The 21,174-nt window shown below is 27.0% G+C and overlaps 5 protein-coding genes across 5 annotated transcripts; all 5 read left to right on the top strand.

Moving 5' to 3' along the window:
* Positions 1-473: 473 nt before the first annotated feature.
* On the top strand, positions 474-5,615 carry T551_02614 (uncharacterized protein; the record flags this gene model as incomplete). Its single annotated transcript, XM_018374877.1, has 4 exons — positions 474-660; positions 697-5,091; positions 5,134-5,292; positions 5,338-5,615. The coding sequence occupies 4 exons, from the start codon at positions 474-476 to the stop codon at positions 5,613-5,615; spliced, it is 5,019 nt and encodes a 1,672-aa protein (XP_018228757.1).
* A 181-nt stretch (positions 5,616-5,796) lies between these two features.
* On the top strand, positions 5,797-6,241 carry T551_02613 (uncharacterized protein; the record flags this gene model as incomplete). Its single annotated transcript, XM_018374876.1, has 4 exons — positions 5,797-5,822; positions 5,866-5,986; positions 6,035-6,137; positions 6,180-6,241. The coding sequence occupies 4 exons, from the start codon at positions 5,797-5,799 to the stop codon at positions 6,239-6,241; spliced, it is 312 nt and encodes a 103-aa protein (XP_018228756.1).
* Positions 6,242-10,550: 4,309 nt separating this feature from the next.
* Positions 10,551-13,767, top strand: T551_02612 (uncharacterized protein; the record flags this gene model as incomplete). Its single annotated transcript, XM_018374875.1, has 3 exons — positions 10,551-10,611; positions 10,652-10,742; positions 10,800-13,767. 3 exons carry the CDS (start codon positions 10,551-10,553, stop codon positions 13,765-13,767), a joined length of 3,120 nt encoding a protein of 1,039 aa, XP_018228755.1.
* A 580-nt stretch (positions 13,768-14,347) lies between these two features.
* T551_02611 (uncharacterized protein) lies at positions 14,348-17,455 on the top strand (the record flags this gene model as incomplete). Its single annotated transcript, XM_018374874.1, has 1 exon — positions 14,348-17,455. A coding segment is annotated over one exon (3,108 nt), but the record flags the coding sequence as incomplete, so codon positions are not given.
* A 449-nt stretch (positions 17,456-17,904) lies between these two features.
* On the top strand, positions 17,905-21,027 carry T551_02610 (uncharacterized protein; the record flags this gene model as incomplete). The annotated part of the gene is made up of 1 exon (XM_018374873.1): positions 17,905-21,027. One exon carries the CDS (start codon positions 17,905-17,907, stop codon positions 21,025-21,027), a length of 3,123 nt encoding a protein of 1,040 aa, XP_018228753.1.
* Positions 21,028-21,174: the final 147 nt, after the last annotated feature.

Below are 21,174 nucleotides of genomic sequence, written 5' to 3'. Positions count from 1 at the left end.
ACTATTATATTTTTCATGAATTACAACCTCAATTAAAAGTTCCAACAATCTTTAATAACATTTTTCACCAATAGACTGAAAATCTTCATAATTACTTAATATAGATTTTAAATTACGTAAACTATTTTTATTTTAAATTTCTCAGAAAGTATTTATTCAGAAATATCAAATAATACTATTTCAATCATTAATGTAAAATGTAAAATAGAAACAAATAAAGTAGAATCTAAAGCATTAAAATTCAAAAAAAATACCTTTGAAATTCTAAATATCCTATTCAAATAATTATAACAGGATTTAGATTTAAAATAATTTCTTCTTTCTAAGACTTATTGATTAATATTATAAAGCTTCTAAAAAACTATTATCAATGGCCTAGCTATATATTAATTAATAAAATATAACTTTTAAAACTAATACCTTTTTTCAAATATTTTTTTATAAGAATTATTTTAAGATCGAGAAAAAGACAAATGTTTTTAGAAACATGGGATCCAGATAATTGTAAATTACTTTATGAGACTTTATTAAGTTTATCAGAAGGAGCAGTTATTCCGGAAACATCATTAGAACATATCTTACAATCATTTTATAATGACTTTAGAACTCTTTTACAAACACCAAGAAAATCAGAACAGAGTTTAGCAGAGCTTAAATTAGGTACTTCTATAATTTATGTTTAATATAATTAAAAAGTAGGAATAATACACCTAGATGGCGTTAAGTCTAAATTAAATGATACTTTTATTTCAGAAGCACTTAATCTATCAAATAAGCTTAACCTCGATGAAATTCTCTCAGCAAAATTAATTCATTATGGAATCAAAAACTCTAAAAAATTAGATAGATCGATTTTACATACTTCTTTATTCCTTTTTTATTCTAGACAAAAATATCTTTTAAACAGTCTATCAATAATATTGTTATATGCAAAAAATGGTTTAGGAAATAACGAATTATTAAAATATTTTGAACAAATAATTAAACTTACTTTTCAAGAAAATATCGAAGATCCTAAAAAGAATACATCTTGTTCAGAAAAATGCTTACATGCTATGGAAGATTTAAGAACACAAATATTTAATATTTTTTATCAAAAAAAAACTGAAAGCTTCAATGAGTATAATCAAAGTGATGAATATATAGAAGAAATAAATATAAAGAAGAAATTCATACTACAAGAACATGAAATTTATGGGATTCTTTTATATAGACTTTCAAATTTGCACATGATCAGTATTGATGATTTTGAAAAAATTATTCATCGAATTTCTTTATTTAGTGAATACGATCCACTTATAACTCATTTTCTTCCTGTAATTATTAATTTCATTAGACTAGAAAGTGAAGTATCATTTTCAGAAAATCAAGATAATTTAGAAAGTAATTTTACTTATTATAATATGGAAATTCTCCTTAAAATAAATGAAATAGTCAATCCAAAACATGAAAATGAAAAAAAATGGGGAATACAATCTTTGAAATCTGTTATTCAATTATGGTGGACTACAAAACTTAATGGAATTTGCAAGAAAGACCTTGATATTTCATTTCCTTTCAAATATAATGATGATATATATAACCCGAGTAGAGAAGCAATCTCTTCTGGTGCATTTGAATTAATGATAGAAAAAATAATGGATTCTCTTCGTTTTAAAACAAAAAATTTTTTACGATTAGAAGACTATAAATTGATTTTAAATTATCCAAAAATTAAAAGAGGAATAGATATACCAGAATTGACATTTTCTGCAGTATTTCAAGAAATCATGTTTTATGAAATAGAAATATTTATTCATTCTTTTATCAGTGATATGCCTGATTTATTAAAAAATATGAAACTTGTTGAGGAAGACATAATAATGACGCAACAATCTTTAGATATTAATACAGAAGATAAAATTGAACTAAGTTTAGAAGCATTTTTTTACCTTATCTCTTTACTCTATGAAAACCGACAAGATTCAGCGCTTGCATTTTGGCTAGACAGAGAAAGTGACCTTTATGGATTTATTTTGTGGTCATCTCAGTGTCAAACTCCATTAATGATTTCTGCTTTTTCAACGATGCTAGCATCTTTAGCAAATGGACCTCAGTGTAGCACTTATGCATATGATTTTTTAACAGAAACAAAAGGAACAGAAGCCATAAAAATACAAAATAATGTAACAACATGGGAATATATTTTCGATACATTAAAATATTATGTTTCTCAGCTAAAGTCAACACCTTTTGATTCATCTGTTGGTCCTTCTCACATGTTAACAGTAACTATTGATTTTCTAGAAGTTGATCATGATAGTAAAAGTATTCTAAAGTCTTATTTTCAATTAATTGCATCAATTTTATCTTATTGTCCTTCTATTTCTAACACTCTTCATCAAAAATACAATCCAATCCCTATATTATTTGATTTATTAAATTGTCGATTATCAAGTGATATGTATTGTGGAATATTATTAACATTAACGTCATTTTTATCAGGAAAAAGCCTAGAAATTAGAGATACAGTCTGGAATTTACTTGATCAATGGGCATATCAACAGAACAACAGAATTTACTTAAATTTCTCTACATATATGCTACCTAATAAGTTAAATGATTTATCAAAGTCATATACAAAAATCGATCGAACATTGAGAATATTTGTTTCAAGTTCATTGTCTTTGGCCATAGCATTTATTCTACTATTAAATAATTTAATTATACCTATAAACGGCTTCAATAATATTCCTTTTCCAGAAAACCTAGGATTGAACAGAAAAGATCCAGGAATACAACCTTTTATTGATTTAGTAATGGATCTTTTTTTAACATCGAATTCATTAATACTAGACAACAAAATTGGAGGATTACAATTATTTTCAGAATGCTTAAAATTTATCCAATTAAGTTTAAAAACATTTAATTTAGATGTTATTGAGTTTGCAAACTTTAACAATATAGAAATCAATAAACTCATTAAAACATTATCTCTTTCATCTTATTTAAATTTACATCCAGGAAATAGAATTATGCAACATATGTATCGCAGTAATATATATATATGTTTATTTGATTTCATTCATATTGCTTTGGAAACAATAGAGAAAACAGAGTGCGATCCTTTATGGTTATGGTGTCTAGATAAATCTCTCGACATATTAAATATAATTTTACATTTACAGTTACCTTTTTTAGAATGGAATTCATCTATTACCACAAATCAATCAGCATATGTAGGACCAAACATTTATAACAAGATAAACTTCGAAAAATTTGAAAATATTATGCTTTTTCATCTTAATATTATAGTTTACATAAGCTTATGTATTGGAATTAATTCTTTGAATATATCAAAAACTGCAGTATCTATTCTAAAAAAATTATCAGATTTTCCACACTTAACTGATACAAAAAACTATAAAAAATCTAATAATTTAAAAAAAAATAGATTATTAAGCATTCTTGAAACAGTTGATGAATCAAAAAGAATAAGATTTGGTGCCATTAATCTTATTCAGATTGAACAAAACTGTTTCTTAAGTTCTTATATAAATCAAAATACAGCAAGTAGATTTTTTTTAGAATTTCTTATTTGGGATTTACAGAAACATCAAAATATTCCTACATTATCACATTTTTTTTTAGGATTTCAAATATTAGAAAATGGAACGTTTAATATTGGAACAGAAAAAGGAGAAATTGGTTCAGAAATTTCAATCTTGCACTGTTTATTATCTTTTATTCAAAATTCATCTGAAATACCAAAAACGTTATTAGATTCTCCTGAAAATAGCTCATCAAATACAATTATGGAAGTTATTATGCATATTATATTTTTGTTATTTAAATCACCACTAACATCAAATATTATCTATGATATTTTAAAAAAAGAAAAAGACATTCTAGTAAAATTATTATCATCAGAACCGTTAACATGGATACTTCCAAAATTAAATTTTTCTAACTTAGATACATTTTCATTAAAACCTATTAAAATCCTTTTGTATCGTGGTTGGTTATTTCATATAATAGCTATTAAACTACGTAAAGTAATTTTATATAATGCTACTACACTTCAAAAGTATTATACAAAAGCTCTTACTTTTTACGAAACAAAGAGGAATCAAAAAAAATATTCACATGTATTAAATCAAGGGATTCAGATTTTAAAGTACTTAGATTTATTTGAATTAGATATTATAACAGATAACCAAGAATATATTTTAGAAAAAACAGAACGAATATTTTCAAATATTCCTAAATCATCGGATTCATTATATGATATAAAAAAAATCAAAACATTTTTAAAATTCAAAACTTACGAGTTAAAAAGCAAAAAAAAAACCAATGACCAGGAAAAAACATCTACAACTATAGAAAAAGAATTGATTTCACAGGTTAAAATATCTAATATTTTAATCGAAATGAACAATGCCAGATTACTTTGTTTTCAAGGATGGTTTAATCTTCTAGGCGTTTTACTTGAAGACTGCACAATTCATTTGACTCAATCACAGAAAGACCTACTTATTACAGAAAGTTTAAAAATATTAACCCCTAAATTAATAAATTTTAGCAAAAAAAATAAAAATATAATCGAAATTTGTAGTTCAGCTATTTTAATCTTAATCCAACATATTACTAGAAATGCTATATATGAAGAAAAATATTTATTTTTTTTTAAAAATATTTTACTTGGTATTCAAAATCCAAATACAAGCGAAACTATTAGACAGAATTTATATATAAGCGTTGTATCTTATTTAAATACAATATTTAGTCTTCTAAAGCATGAAGAAAACCAACTAATTGACAATAAGCTTCCTAAAGATTATATAAATATTTTAAAAAAGAAAAATAATATTTCTCAAATAATTGGATCATATAACAATCGATTAATGGATATCGTATGTAGAGATGCCATATATGGATCAGGAATTTCAAAAATACTTTCTTATTTAATTCTTAATTTAGCTGGAAAATTAGATACTATGGTATTCCTTGATCCATTGTGGGATATTTTGATTCATCAAAATTATCTACAAATATTTGTAGCATCACTTTGGGAAAGTGAAGAACTAAATGCTTTAGTGTTTACAAAATTTGGTAATATCCTTAATTCATAAAGTATTTATTATTTATTTCTAGATAATTCATTAGAAGAAACAATTGTAGAGGCAAAACTTGTCTTTATACTTAAAATAAGTCAAACTAGAATTGGTGCTCAAGAAATTCTGAAAAATGAGCTATTTGATTATTTAATAAGAAAAAAAGACTTTATCCAAAATACATTGAACAATAAGAAAAGTATTTTACCATATTTTTTTAAAAGTATAAACTAATAAATTATAGCTATAAAAAAAGATTATCAACATGTTCTAAACAAACACGTACATTTAGTTTGTGTAATACTTAGAATTTTAGTTTCTTGTATGATTTCTTTGGGCTTAAAAAATACAATAGCACATAATATCGGAAAGAAATTTTATACAGCATATCGTGAAATTATTGTTTTTTTCAAAGAAAACAACATCAAAACTCACTTAGAAAACAATGAAATAGAAAATACATTAAAAATAACAAATACCCTTGAAATGATTTTGGAAAATTATCAACCTTTAAATTCATAATCAATTCTAAGTAATCCATAATTATACAAAAAATAGATTATTTTAATACTATCATATGAATCATTAAATACAATTATATTTAAAATAATTATATATCAACATGAAAATCAATTTTTATAAAAAAAATCGAAAAAATCATGTTCATAAATATTCCGATTTTTTGTAATTTAAAGATTCAGTAATGGATAAACCAACACCTAGAATCAAGTAGTAACCATAAATTGTATTCTTATGTATTAAATAAACTCAGTGCATCTCTTTGTGAACAATTTGTTGATCAAACTGTACGAATGATCGTGAAAGTTAAAAAATTAAAAGGAGATACTGCATTAGTAGATTCTTCTGGATTAATAGAAGTCCATCTAAATCGAGTAAATTTCATATTAATATAAGATTTAATATTTTAATTTCCAAAATAGGATTCTAATTTTATTGAAGGAAATACATTTGAAATAATAGGCAAAATTAATCCAAATCTTTCAATAAATGTTTTAACTTCTATAAATTTTGGAAAAGATATAGGTACAAATTTAATAAATTATTAACGAAAACTATATTTTCTAGATTTCGGAGCAGTTGATTCAGTTGTTGAAATATCTCACAAATATCATGAATTGTTTTATTAAAACATTTTAATAATAAATATATTAAGAATTTTTATATCGCATTACTTTACACATATGCATATATATATATAAATACCTTTATTTTTTTCTATAAAATACAATTTTTTTTTAATATACTAAATTTAAAGTTATTAAAATGATAAAATTAAAACCAAAAGTTTTGTAGTTTTAAATACTCATTTTTTGATCTAAATTAAATATGCTTTTGAAAGCATAAACTATACTATCTTGTAATTGTAAACAAGAACTCTAAAAATATTCTAAAACTTTAATTCATTTCAATGTTTAAGAATTGTAAAAAATCAAAGTACATAAAACGAAAAATATTAGAAAAATATAAAAATAATAAAAAAATCATAATATGATCTGTTCAAACATATTAAAATCTAACAAAAATCTAAATTAAATTAAAACTATAAAACAAAATTTAAAAAATTTAAAAATTAGTACAATTTAAATTCTTTTTATAAGATATAAAAAATATGAAAATATAAAAAAACTCTCAATAAAAAATAAATATAAATAAATATTAAAAAAATGAAAGTCATAAAAAATGTTTTTAATAAAATTATATCATCCAAAACTTTTAGTATAAGAATGATTTTATACATAAATTTAATAAATTTAAATAAAAAAATATAAACTATCAAGTAATAAAACCATTAATATATAAAGAATACATAATATCTATTTACTATTTATTTATAAATATATACTATTATTTATCATTATTTTTTCAATATCAAATATAAACATTTTTATAAAAATTATTATTTATTGCCATTATAAATAAAAACATTTATCTTAAGTAGTTTTTTAGCATGATAAATGTTTTCTTAAAAAATATTGATATTTTATTTTGTCTTTTTCTTATTTTTAATTTTTTTTTTGAATAAATTCAAAAAAAACTAACTTCACTCATCATTAGACTTTCATTAGGTTCATCATTAAATCCAATAAAATATAAAAACAGCTGAGTAACAACAAACCATTTCAATTTAATATTTTTTATACAATAAAAAAAAAAATTAATTTTTCTCAAAAGAAATGCAATATGTAATCAATATAAATCAAAATTAAAAAATACTACAATTTAAAAAATATAAATATAAGCACCAAAAAATCTATATATGGAACTAAATGAATTTTGTGAGGAAATGCAAGACAAAATACAATGATCTCGAAAATAAAATTACTAAGACTTTAAATGATACCAAAAATTCTTTTGAATATATTATTGTGAGCAATGTATATTTTTTCAAAATTTTTCTAATTTTTAATTACGTATGATAATATACACAAACAATATACTAAAAAAACAAGTAAAAATTTAACTTATATAATTTTTTCAAAAGTTCTTAATGAAAGTTTTAAAACTCAAACTTTTTGTAAAATGAAAATTGAAAAACTTTACTTAAATACAGAAAATGATTATTTACTGTTCTTTTGAAAAAAACATACGATAATTCTATTAAAAAGCAGAAAATAACAGTAAAATTCCTAAAGATGTCAAGAATACACTTGAAAGTAATAATACATTAGAAAATGACAGCTGCTCTCTACTTAAAGGATATTGTTTTCACTCACTAAACTCTAAGGAAGACAGACAAGGATGTATAAAACTTAAATCTTTGTAAAAAAAAAAAAAAACAATATTCCTCTCTCCTCTGATGATCTCCTTAGGCAACTTATTTCGCTAATTAATGATTTTTCATCAGGATGTGGAGAGTTTAAAAAAGACTTACTATATACAAAGAAACACTCCACTTTAACAAAAAGTGTATTTTATATTTTTAGATGTCATAACTTATCTGATATTTTTCTTAATCTTACCCATAACTCTACAATACTTAAAAAATGTTATAATGATGATGATAAACTTTAAAAACTCCAAGCTTAAATCAACCTGATTTTAAAATTAAACAAGTTTTACCTTCTAGTCATAAATTATACCTTTTAAATAGAATTCGGTTTGGTTTATTACTCTTCAATGTAATATAATTTTAATTTCGATAATAATGTTAAAGTTATTTAAATCTTTTAAAAATTTAGAAAACATTTTTCAAGAATATATTAATAAAATATAAATAATATTGGTAACGGAATGATTATATTTCCAAAAATAAAACAATAAAAATAGAATTTAATTATTAAAAACCAAATCAAACTGCAAGGTGTCATCAGATAATATAGAATGCTGCATTTTGTCGTAAATATAATCTAAAAAATAGATAATAAAAATAATTTTATTTTAGTAAATTAATTATTCTTTGTAAAAGAATTTTATAAAAAAATAAAAATATATTGATAAAACTAAAAACTATAATTTTTTTTTACAATAAACAAAAAATAATAAAGTTATACTTTTAATATTTTTGCACTAAACTTTGAAGATTCGAAATTAATTTTTTAAAAAAATTATAATCAATAATAATAATAATATCTGCTACTTTTTTAATTTCGAAAATAATATTTATTAAATATTAATTTTTAAATAAAAGATTATCTTTAAAAACATTAAAAACAAATTTTATATATACTTATAATAAATGGAAATTTTTATGCTTGCTCATTGTTTACATAAAATCTATTGTATCAAAAAAATATGTTTTAAATATATATATTTTTTCAAATTTCTATTTTTTAAAATTAAAATCTATTTTAATTCAAAAAATTAACAAAATTTTAAATATTGTTTCATAAAAAGATTTTCTAAATTAAAGTTCATTTAACTTTAATTAAAAAAATCATACTTGTACTAATAAATGAAAAAAAAAAACACTTTTTAATAAATATTTAAAAAACAAATAAGCAGAATTCAGGACAGAACATGCATGCTTAATAAATAAATAAGTAGAATAACAAGAGTATAAAATAAATTAAAAATAATTTCTTCTATATCAATTTAGAATGAATTTTAAAAAAAAGTTTATTTTTTCTACATAATTAATCCATATTTTTCACCTAACCATCTTTTTACTATCCATGCTTTCTATATTATGTTTCCCATTTATTTGTTTTTGCGTTATCTATATTTACTCCTGATTTACTCCATACTACTCTAAAGATATTCGAGCATAAATAAAACTACAAAGCATATTCTAAAATTAACCATTATTATATACTTTACTTTTAATTTTACTTATTTTAAAATGTATACTCTTAATTCCAAAAAAAATTCAAATGAATATATAGATATCTATATATAATCGTTATCATTTTTAAAAAGAATATTTAAAAAATATTTAGAATAACTTATAGAATATAATAATCTATATTACAACAATATCTAGAATTCAGATTCTATAAAAAAGCCAAAAATATAAAACACAAAATGATTTATGAAAAATATAAAAAATATAAACTAAAAATTAATAATCACAAAAACAAATATTTAAAATATTTATAAATTCAAAAAATTATAAATAATATTTTTTTAAAAAAATAAGTCTTTAACATCATAAAAAATTAAAAAGAATTAAATTTTTTAAAATTGATTAATGTAAAATTCTTTTTAAATTCCAAGAAAGCTAAAGAACAAAAAAATTTAAAACAAAAATTAAAAAACTTAAGGCCAATAAAAAAATATACTGGAATTTACTGATATTAAAAGTGTACAAAACTTGTACGAAAGAAAAAAATAAAAATCCTAAAGCAAAAATTAAAACACACAAATACAAATAAATTTTAAAAGTCATAATAATTATTATTTAAAAAACATTTTTACAACTTGAATTACTCTAGAATAAGGAAAATCAACAGAAAGTTTAAAAAAACAAAAAAATGCCATATAAATAATTTAAAATTTGTATTTCGATTCTAAAACCAAAAGCAAAAAATAAATGAAAAATAAATACAGAAAATTTTAATTATATTTCAAGAAAAATTCTATAAAAGGTTTTAATTGTAAAAGGTTTTAAATTAAACTAGATTTAAAAAATAGAATCAAAGCAAAAAATCAAAACAATAATATTCATATTTATAGAAATACAATAAAAAATAGGGAATAATAATAAAAAAGTACTAGAAAATAGAAATGATAGAAAAGATTGCTAATAAAATTGTTATTTATAACATTAACTATATTTTAAGAATATTTTTTTACAAAAATTTATAGATTTAAAAGTAAAAACTAGATGAAAAATAAAACATAAAATGTAATACAAAATATAATACAAAACAATATCTATCTATTTATTGCATATCGATTTTTAATATTATTGTTTCTCTTTTTTAGTGAGAACGATATTTTTCAATGTCAAATATATGAAGCACTTTTTATAAAAATTATTATTTATTATCATTATAGATGAAAGCGTTTGCATTAACCAGTTTTCTTGGCATAGCCTATGCTTTCTTAAAAAATATTGGTATTATATTTTACTTTTTTAGATTTTTAACTTTTTTTAGAATCTACTTATAAAGAATCTTTAAATCTATTACAAAATCCATCACAAAAACCATCACAGAATTCACCGCAAAATTCATTATTGCATGTAGCGTATAAAAACCTTTAAACAATACTAAAACTTGTAAAATTAACAAATTATTTATCTAGTGAAGAAAATATTTTTGCTTTAATTCTAAAAGATGCAGTAAATAATGGATGCCAAGAAAAGCTAAAAAAATACTGTGAAGATTTAAAAAAGGTGAGTCAAATGCTAAAAAGCTCCTTCAAAGCATTAGAAGAACTATGCCAAGAAACGGAACTAGATGAAAAGTGCAATGATTTAAAAAAAACTATTACAGAAAGATGTACTATACTTAAAAAAAGTTTACAAGGTATCCAAAATAAACCGTCTGTAAGTTCTTCAGATTGTCTGTATCAAAAAGAATGTATGCTTATAGAAGAAGCATGTCCAACGGAAGTTAAAGAAAGATGCAATTATTTAAGAGCATTTTGTAGAGAAAAAAGACGAGATGATCTGAAAACAAAATTTCTTTTAAGAGCCTTATCTGGCAGTTTGAAAACTAAAGAAGAGTGTGAGAAAATAATTGACAAAAAATGTCTTCTGTTCATGGGAGAAAGTGATGAATTAATGAAATTTTGTCTGACTCCCTTAAATAGATGTGAAGACCTCATAAAATTAATGGAAGAAAAGTGTAGTAGTTTACAACTTAATGTAAAAGAATTCCCTGGGAATACTAAAATATCAAAAGAAAAATGTAATTTGTTACTTGAGGAATGTTATTTTCATAACTCAAATTGCAATAACGCTCTTAATGATAAATGTAGAGAAATAGAAAGAACATGTGAAAAAGAAGTAAAATACAGACATTCTTCTTTACCATTTAATCCAATAGGAAAAGAAATTATATTAATAGAAAAAGTTGGAAAAGAAAAATTATTCAAAGACGAAATTGGAAAACCAGGGATAAAAGATACGATTGATCTTTTAGTATTATTATCAAATAATTATTTAGATGATTGCAAAACTAATATTGAAAGATGTCATAAACTTTGTAGCCTTTTACCTCAATTAAAGGATTTATATGACGGTACTAAAGAAAAAATGAATAAAAGCAAAAAAATATGTAATACCTTAAAAGAAGAATTGAAATCTAAGTGCAAGTTTTTTAAATCAAAATTATATGATTTGTCACTATCAAATACTAAAGACAATGAAGATGCTGCTCTTATAGAATGGACCAGGCAATCTATTGAGTTTAATGAAAAGCTTTGTATAGATTTAGAATCAAAATGTTTTTATTTAAAAAAACCTTGTGGTGATGAGGGCATTAAAATGTCTAATGCATGCATCAATTTAGAATCAACATGTTTAAAAACACGGCTTTTCAGAAAAGAGTATCAAGTATTTCAGGGTATATTAAAAGGAAAACTGCATAATTTAACAAAGAATTCACTTAAAATGTGCATAGATGAACTATGGACTCTATGTAAGAAAATAATTAACAATGATAATGCCATATTGATGAATCTTTGTCTACACCCATGGGATACTTGTAAGGAACTTGCAAATAATATCGAAAGGCAGAGTAAGTGGCTTAGAAACGATCTGGATCAGAAAAGGGATTTTCCGGATGAAGAAGACTGCAAAAAACTAAAAGAGAAATGTGAAGTGTTAGGACATGATTCAAAAATGAACGACTTACCATGTCTTACACTAAAAGAACGATGTGGTCATTTGAAAAGTGCTAAGGAATTAGAAGAAATTTTATTAAAAGAAAATGTAGAAAAATTGGATGATTTAGATATATGTATAAAAAAAGTTTCAGAAAAATGTAATAAATGGTCTAAAAGAAAGAGATCAGAATTTATTCTTTCATGTATACAATTAAATGCTACTTGTCGAATAATTATTGAAAGTATTAAATCTAAATGTACTATATTAGAAAGAAACATAGATATTGAGGACGTTCTAGATCAAGTGAAGAATAATGATACAAATATAAAAGGAGAAGCATGCGACTTTTGGGAACCTTATTGCGATAAGCTTCTGCTGAACTGTGAGAAACTTGTTAAAGATAATGGGAACGATGGAAAATGTATAAAATTAAAAAAGAGCTGTATATTATACCGAACAGAAGAAAATCAAAAGATGGAACTTATGTATGAATTAAGAGGAAGTCTCGATAACAAAAATAAATGTAAAACATCTCTTGATAGATTTTGTTTGTTCTGGGATGAAACAAAAAATAATACATTTAAGAATCTCTGTCATGATGACAATGGTACTAAAAATGATACAGCTAGAGATGAACTATGTGTAAAGCTCGTAGATAAAATGAAAAAAAAATGTACAGAAATGTTCATAAGATTAAATGATTCAGCAACAGAGATAGAAAAAAGTCTGGATATTGCTGGAAAATTAATTCAAACAGCAAAAAAAGCATTAAGAAGTGTAAAGCTTACTTTAATTTCAAATAGACGAAGAACATGTCTTAATATACATAATTGGAATACTAAGACAAATGCAAATTTAAAAAGAGATACAACTCAAAATCAATTAGAGTATTTGGAACAAAAGGAAATAGAAGTAAATATTACAGAAAAAGAAGTTGAGGCATTTGATGCAGCAACAGAAGCGTTAAAAGTCTATAAAGAAGTGGAAGAAGAGTGCAGAAGTCTACTGTTAAAATGTAAATTTAAGGAGGATTGTTCTGAACACAAAAACACATGCAAGAAAATCGAAGAAACATGCAGTAAATTGGGGTCATTGGGAGTCAGATCTTCAGAAACAAAAATCACTACAGAAACAAAAATCACTACAGAAACAGATAAAAATACAACGCAAGAAACAGCGACAACAGGAGAACAATGTACGTCGATTCCTAGAGACAAGTGGATTACGCGTACATTAACACATACATACATACCTACAGAAATATCTATAGAAACATTAACTGTAACATTGACGTCAACGCAGGAATGTCAACCGGTCAGATGTACTACTGGAAGTGAAGATGAAACAGGGGATGTAAAGCAAAATGAAGGATTAAAGATGAATGGATGGGGTCTGATGAAAGGAGTAATATTAACAATGATTATTTCAACTATGATTTAAAATAAATAAATGGGAACGGTTTAAAAAGCATATGTATTTTGGATGAAAATATTAAAAAAAGATCTATATATTTATTTGGGATGAGCATAGTTTAGGATAAGACATTTATATTTAAAAAATGGGGAAACAGAATAGAACAAAAAGTAGAGAATAATCTGAATGATTCCTTTAACATAAATTTGAACCGTATATTAGCCGAAACATGTATTTTTACATAATTAACCTGTATTTTTCTTTCAAATAGTCTTTATTTCTTTTCCAGAGTTTTTTACATTATATTTATTATCCAGACATTTTTACGTTTACCCCGGATTTACCCCACACAAATTTTAACTATCACGAAACAACCAGATACACACCAAAACAGACAACAAGCACCTTCTAAATATATTTGGTACACATAATGCCTACCTATCACAAGCTTTATCTCACTTTTTACTTGAATTCCCTTAAAACTAATTAAAAATCATTTAATATTCAAATTTGAAGACATGGTTCTAACATCTCACGTGCAACTAAAACACGTTAACGGAAACTCAAACTCAAAACACACACCACAGCGCAGCCCACCTCCGTCAGGCACAGCTTGGCGCGGGCGGTGGCGCGGGCGGTTAAGCGGGGGGCTGCAGCAGCGCAAGGAACTAGTGTATATGATGATGAGGATAATTTTTTAGCGTTGATCTTAAAAGATAAATTAGAAGGAACAGAATGCCAAAAAAAGTTAAAAGAGTATTGTGAAAACTTAAAAGAAACAGATAAAGAGTTAAATAAAGTCTATCCAAAACTAAAAGATATCTGCAAGGATAAAGACAAGAAATGCACAGATCTAAAAGCTAAAATTACAGGAAAAACAGGAAAATGTACAACACTTAAAACAACTTTGGATACGATAGTGAAAAACTCATTGCCATCAGATGATGATTGTAAAGAGAATGAACGACAATGCCTATTTTTGGAGGGAGCGTGTCCTGGTGATCTTACAGAGAATTGCAATAAATTAAGGAATAAGTGTTATCAAAAAAAGCGAGATGAAGTGGCAGAAAAAGTCATTTTAAGAACACTTCGTGGGACTCTTGAAGATAAAAATGGATGTAAAAAAGAACTTAAAAAAATTTGTCTAGAATTAGCTCAGGAAAGTAACGAATTAATGAAATTATGTCTTTATCAAGAATCAACGTGTGAAAAATTTGTATCAAAAAGAAAAGAAAAATGTAATGCTCTTAAACAAGATGTTGAGAAAGCACTCAATAACAAAAATGATTTGGAAGGAAAATGTCTATTATTACTTGAACGATGCTATTTTTACAGAGGAGACTGCAAAGATATACAAAAGTGCGATAAATCTTCCAAATCAGTTTGTATAGGATATGTACCAGATTGTGATGATTTGGGAGTAGAGTGTGAAAAAAAAAACATCACTTACGTGCCACCAGGACGAGGTTTTGATCCAACTGAGCCAGAAGTTACAATAGCAGAAGATATAGGATTAAAAGAGCTTTATAAAGAAGCGACAGAAAGGGGAGTTTATATTGGAAAGTCGTACGCAAGAGATACAATTACTTTATTAGGATTGTTGATTCAGGATGAAAGCTTTAAAACTCAACCGAATGAAGTAGAAAAATGCAAAAAAGTTCTTGAAACCAAGTGCAAAGAGTTAAAAGAACATGAGGTTTTAGGATATCTTTGTAATAAAGATGTGGCTAGTAAAAATGGAACTGATGAATGTAACGCATTAGGAGAGGAATTATCAAAGCGTAGGTTAATTGTTTCTGAAAAAATAAAAAATAAACATCTCTTTAAATCCAGAAAGATCATTCCATGGTATAACTTGTCGACATTTCTTAGTAACAGTGACTGTGCAAGGCTAGAGTCAGACTGTTTTTATTTTGCTCAAGATCAAAGTCCTCTTAACAAAGAATGTGATAACTTGAAAGCAGCATGTTATAAAAGAGGGCTTGATGCACGGGCAAATAAAGTATTGCAGAAAGAGATGTATGGATTATTCTATGGTTCAGGAGAAGCTTGGTTTAAGAAATTATTAGATAAGGTGATGAAACAATGCGCAAAACATAAAACGGCAAGTGATGAGTTGTTTTTATTATGTGTAGAACCACTTAAAGCAGTTCGAATACTTGCAACAGATGTTCAAATGAGAGCTATCTTTTTACAAGAAGAGTTGGACAAAAGACGAGATTTTCCAACGAAAAAGGACTGCAAAGAACTGGAAGAAAAATGTAAAACATTAGGGAAAGATTCAAAAAAGATCGAGTGGCCATGCCGTACTCTGGAGCAGAATTGTGATCGATTGAGAGCTACGGAAAAATTAAAGCACTTTTTATTAAATGAACACAAAGATAGCTTAAAAACTCCGGACAATTGTATACAGTATTTGAATAAAAAATGTCATGAGTGGCCTAGAAAGGGTAATAATCATTTTTCTCTTGTATGTGTTTTTCTGGAAAGCACATGCAAAATAATAGTAGAAGATATAAAAGATCGATGCAAAATACTCGAAAATAATATAAAAATTTCAAATGTCACAGGTTTTCTTGAAGATAATCGAAAGAATATAGAATTATTGGGAAGAGACTGTCCCTTTTGGAATTCATACTGTAATAGATTTTCACCTAATTGCCTCGATTTTAAAGAAGGAGCTGCTTTTTGCATAAAGCTTAAGGACTATTGTAAGCCATTCTATGAGAGAAAACTCTTGGAGGATGCTCTTAAGGTAGAGCTTCGAGGGAAATTGAATGATGAAGAAAAATGTAATCCTGAGTTAAAAAGATATTGTACAGTTTTGAAAAACGTAAATAATGCGTCAATCAATGGTTTATGTAAAAATGATACTGATAGCAAACCTAAAAATGATGAAGATGTTAGAAAGAAACTTTGCAAAAAATTAGTAAAGGAAATAGAAGAACAGTGCAAAACATTACCAGCAGAATTAAAACAACCGGCAGATGATTTAGAAAAAGATTCTAAGACATATGAGAAACTTAAGAAAGAGGCAAAGGACGCAATGAACAACTCCAATCTTATTTTATCACTCGTTAAGAAAAACGAAAGTAATATATCGAAAAATAATAGTAAGAGCAAGGATAAGAAAAATGTCGTTTCAAACGGACTTCAAGATACCACAGAACATGTGAAAATACTACGGAGAGGAGTTAAGGATGTATCCGTAACAGAATCGGAAGCTAAGGCATTTGATTTGGTAGCAGAAGTATTTGGAAGATATCTAGACTTGAAAGAAAGATGTAATAAATTGGAATCAGATTGCGGAATTAAGAAAGATTGCAAAGCCTTAGAAAATGTGTGTGAAAAGATACAAGAAGTATGTTCGAAACTAAAACCACTGAAAGTGAAGCCGCACGAAATAGTCACAGAAAGCACAACAACGACCACGACGACCACAACAACCGTTACCGATCCGAAGGCAACAGAATGCAAATCCCTACAGACGACAGATACATGGGTTACACAGACATCGACACACACGAGTACATCTACCATCACATCTACGATTACATCAAAAATAACACTCACATCAACGAGGCGTTGCAAACCAACCAAGTGTACGACAGGGGATGATGCAGAGGACGTGAAACCGAATGAGGGATTGAAGATGAGTGGGTGGAGCGTGATGAGGGGGGTGATATTAGCAATGATGATTTCAATAATGATTTAAAAAGTAAATGAATAGGATTTAATGATGGGCATGTATATTTAGTAAATAAACGAGCAGGGTAGGACAGGAAAGAGTAAAGTAGATTGAGTCATCTCTTCAGCATCAATTGAAAGTGCATTACATATGAAATCGCGTGTTCCCTATCTAATTGATCACTATTCTTTGTTTAAATAGCCTTTATTTCTCGTTTATGTCCTTTTATATTCTACTTTTTATCTATTCAAGTTTTACGATTACCCCACATTTACCCCACACAAATTTAAAATATCGTGAAAGCAGCCAATTACACGTTAAAGCGGACACCTCTTAAATATATTTGCACACATAATGCCTGCCTATCACAGTTATCTCAGTTTTTACTTGAACACCCTTAAAATTAATTAGAAATAATTTAATATTCAAATTTGAAGACATGGCTTTAACACCTAACATGCAACCGAAACACGTTAATGGAAACCCAAACTCAACCACACACCACAGCGCAGCCCACCCCCGTCAGGCACAGCTTGGCGCGGGCAGTGGCGCGGGCGGTTAAGCGGCGGGCACAAGCACAGGGAGCAGGAGTAAATGTATATGAAGATGAGGATTATCTTTTGGCTTTAATTTTAAAAGAAGGTGCAATGGATGAATCACAATGCAAAGGAAAACTAAAAAAATATTGTGAAAACTTAAAAGAAGCAGATAAAAAGTTAAATAAAATCTATTCAAAACTAAAAGATATCTGCAAGGATGAAGACAGGGATAAAAAGTGTACAGGATTGAAAAATAAAATTACAGGAAAATGCACACCACTTAAAACAACTTTGGATACGATAGTGAAAAACCCATTGCCATCAGATGATGAATGCAGAAAGAATGAACAACAATGCTTGTTTTTGGAAGGAGCGTGTTCTAGTGTTCTTACAGAAGATTGCAATACTTTAAGAAATAAGTGTTATCAAAAAAAGCGTGAGGAAGTGGCAGAAAACGCTCTTTTAAGAGCGCTTAAAGGAAGTCTTGAAGATGAAGATAAGTGTAAAGAGAAAATTAAAGATATTTGTCCTATGTTGGGTCAAGAAAATAACGAGTTGATGCAAAAGTGTTTAAATCCAGAATACACATGTCAAAATCTACTACAAGTAATAAAAAAAAAGTGTAAATCTTTAAAAACAGAGGTAGAAAAAGTACTAACTAGCAGTAAAATACAGAAGGAAGGACATTCTTTGCTTAAAGAATGCTACTTTTATGGACCAAGTTGTAAAGATGATAAACCAAAGTGTGATGATTTGCAAAAGAAATGCAAAGAAAAAGAAATTGTTTATACACCACCAGACTCTAATTTTGATCCTACAAGACCAGAGGCTACGCTGGCAGAAAAAATAGGTTTAGAGGAACTTTATAAGGAAGCGGCAGCACAAGGAGTTGTAATTCAAAGATCACCAGAAAGAGATATTCTTGATCTATTGGTGTTTTTATCAGGAAAGAATTTTGATAAAGATAAATGCGAGAATGTGCTCACTACTAAATGTAGTTCTATTGAATATTTGGCAGAAAATATAAAAAATTTATGTGGAAATAAAACTATTCATAAAGATAAATGTGAAGAATTTAAAGAAGAATTTGATAAAGAAAAAACTAGTCTAACTAGAAAACTTGAAAACAAACTATTTGAAAATAAAATTACATTATGGGGCGAATTACCAAAACTCCTTACTAAAAATGACTGCACAAGATTACAGTCAGATTGTTTTTATTTTGAAAGCCAAACGGATTTTGAAAAAATATGTAAGAATGTTAAGGCAGCATGTTATAAAAGAGGCCTTGATGCACTAGCAAATCAAGCATTACAAGACAAAATGAGAGGGAAATTTCATGATACAAATGATACACAACTTAATGTTCAAAAGGAGCTGGTAAAGGTATGTGCGAGTCTGCAAGAAAAAAATGACCAGTTATTTGTCTTGTGTATACAACCAAAAGACGGGGCCATTACATTATTAGATGATTTGGATATGAAGACAAGCTTGTTGCAGGAAGATTTGAATGAAAAACGAGATTTTCCTACGAAGCAGGATTGCAAAGAATTGCGAAAGAAATGCGACGATCTAAAACAAGATTTTGAAGAACTTGAATGGCCTTGTCATACGCTAGAGCATCATTGCAATAGACTAAATATTGCAGAAGAATTGGAAGAGAGGTTCTTGGAAGGAAAGGTGAAGGATTTGGATAAGTTCGATTCATGTTTAAAAAATTTGGGAGAACAATGTCATGAATGGAGCAGAAGAGGAAGAACGCAGTTTGCATTCGCATGTGTAGCACAGAATATTACTTGCAAGATTCTTACAGAAAGCGTAGGGTCTAAGTGTACTACCTTGGGAGTGCGCGTTGAAGCAAGTAATGTTGTAGAAACAGCAAAAAAAAAAAAAAAAATGGAGGAAACATGCGATTCTTGGGTACCCTATTGCAGCAAGTTTATGTCAAGTTGCCAGAATCTAACTGTTGGTGGTGGAAAATGTAAGGAACTTAATGAAGTGTGTAAATCATTCATCAAAAAGAGGGATTTGGAAGAAATACTGGTCTATGAATTAAAGGGTAGTTTGAAAACAGAGCAAGAATGTAAAAGTACTCTTGACAAATACTGCACACAATGGGAGAATGCAACCAATCAGCTTAGCACGTTGTGCACAAGCAAGAAAAAAAATGGCAAGCAAAATGAAGATGTCAAGAAAGAACTTTGCGAAAAATTAGTAAAACATGTAAAAAAACAATGCCCTGTATTACAAGTAAAGCTCACAAAGGCAAGTGAGGAACTATCTAAAAGAAAAGAAGATTACGAGAAGCTTAAAACTGAAGCAGTGAAAGCAATGGATGAAGCAAATCTCGTTTTATCAAAAGCAAAAGCAACAGATGATAAATCTGCAGGCAAAACAGCACCACCAGTACCAGCAGCACCATCAGGATCAGCGCCATCAGGATCAGCACCAGCAGCACCGAATACAACACAAAACACAGTATTATTTAAACTTGTAAGAAGAAATATAAACGCACCGGTGACAGAAAAAACATATGTTACAGAAAAGGAGTTAAAAGCATTTGATTTAGTATCTCAAGCATTTAGCTTGTATGTAGAGTTAAAAGAATTATGTCATGATTCAGAGAAGGGATGTGGATTTAAGGAGGAATGTGAAGACATTAAGAAAGCATGCACCGAAATCAAAAAAGCATGTGATGGATTGAAACCACTGGAAGTAAAACCATACGAAGCAACAACTAAAAATGTAACAACAACAACCACAACGACAACGACAACAACAACAACCGTTACAGATCCAAAAGCAGCAGAATGTAAGTCTCTGCAGACGACAGACACGTGGGTCACAAAGACGTCGACCCATACTAGCACTTCTACGACTACTTCCACAGTCACATCGAGAATAACACTCACCTCAACGAGGCGGTGTAAGCCTACGAAGTGTACGACAGGAGAGGAAGATGATGCAGGAGAGGTGAAGCCGAGTGAAGGGCTGAGGATGAGTGGGTGGAGTGTGATGAGGGGGGTGTTATTAGCAATGATGATTTCATTCATGATTTAGATGTAAAATGAGAATGGGATATAAGAACAGCATGTATATTTACTAGATAAGAAGGCAGGGTAAGAGAGGAAAGAGTAGAGTATGATCTCTTCAGCATCAATTGAAAGTGCATTACACATAAAGTAGCGTGTCCGCTATAGAAATAGC

The sequence above is a fragment of the Pneumocystis jirovecii genome (assembly GCF_001477535.1).
Source record: "Pneumocystis jirovecii RU7 chromosome Unknown supercont1.12, whole genome shotgun sequence".
NCBI lineage: Eukaryota > Fungi > Ascomycota > Pneumocystomycetes > Pneumocystales > Pneumocystaceae > Pneumocystis > Pneumocystis jirovecii.
This window is presented reverse-complemented; position numbering and strand designations above follow the sequence as displayed.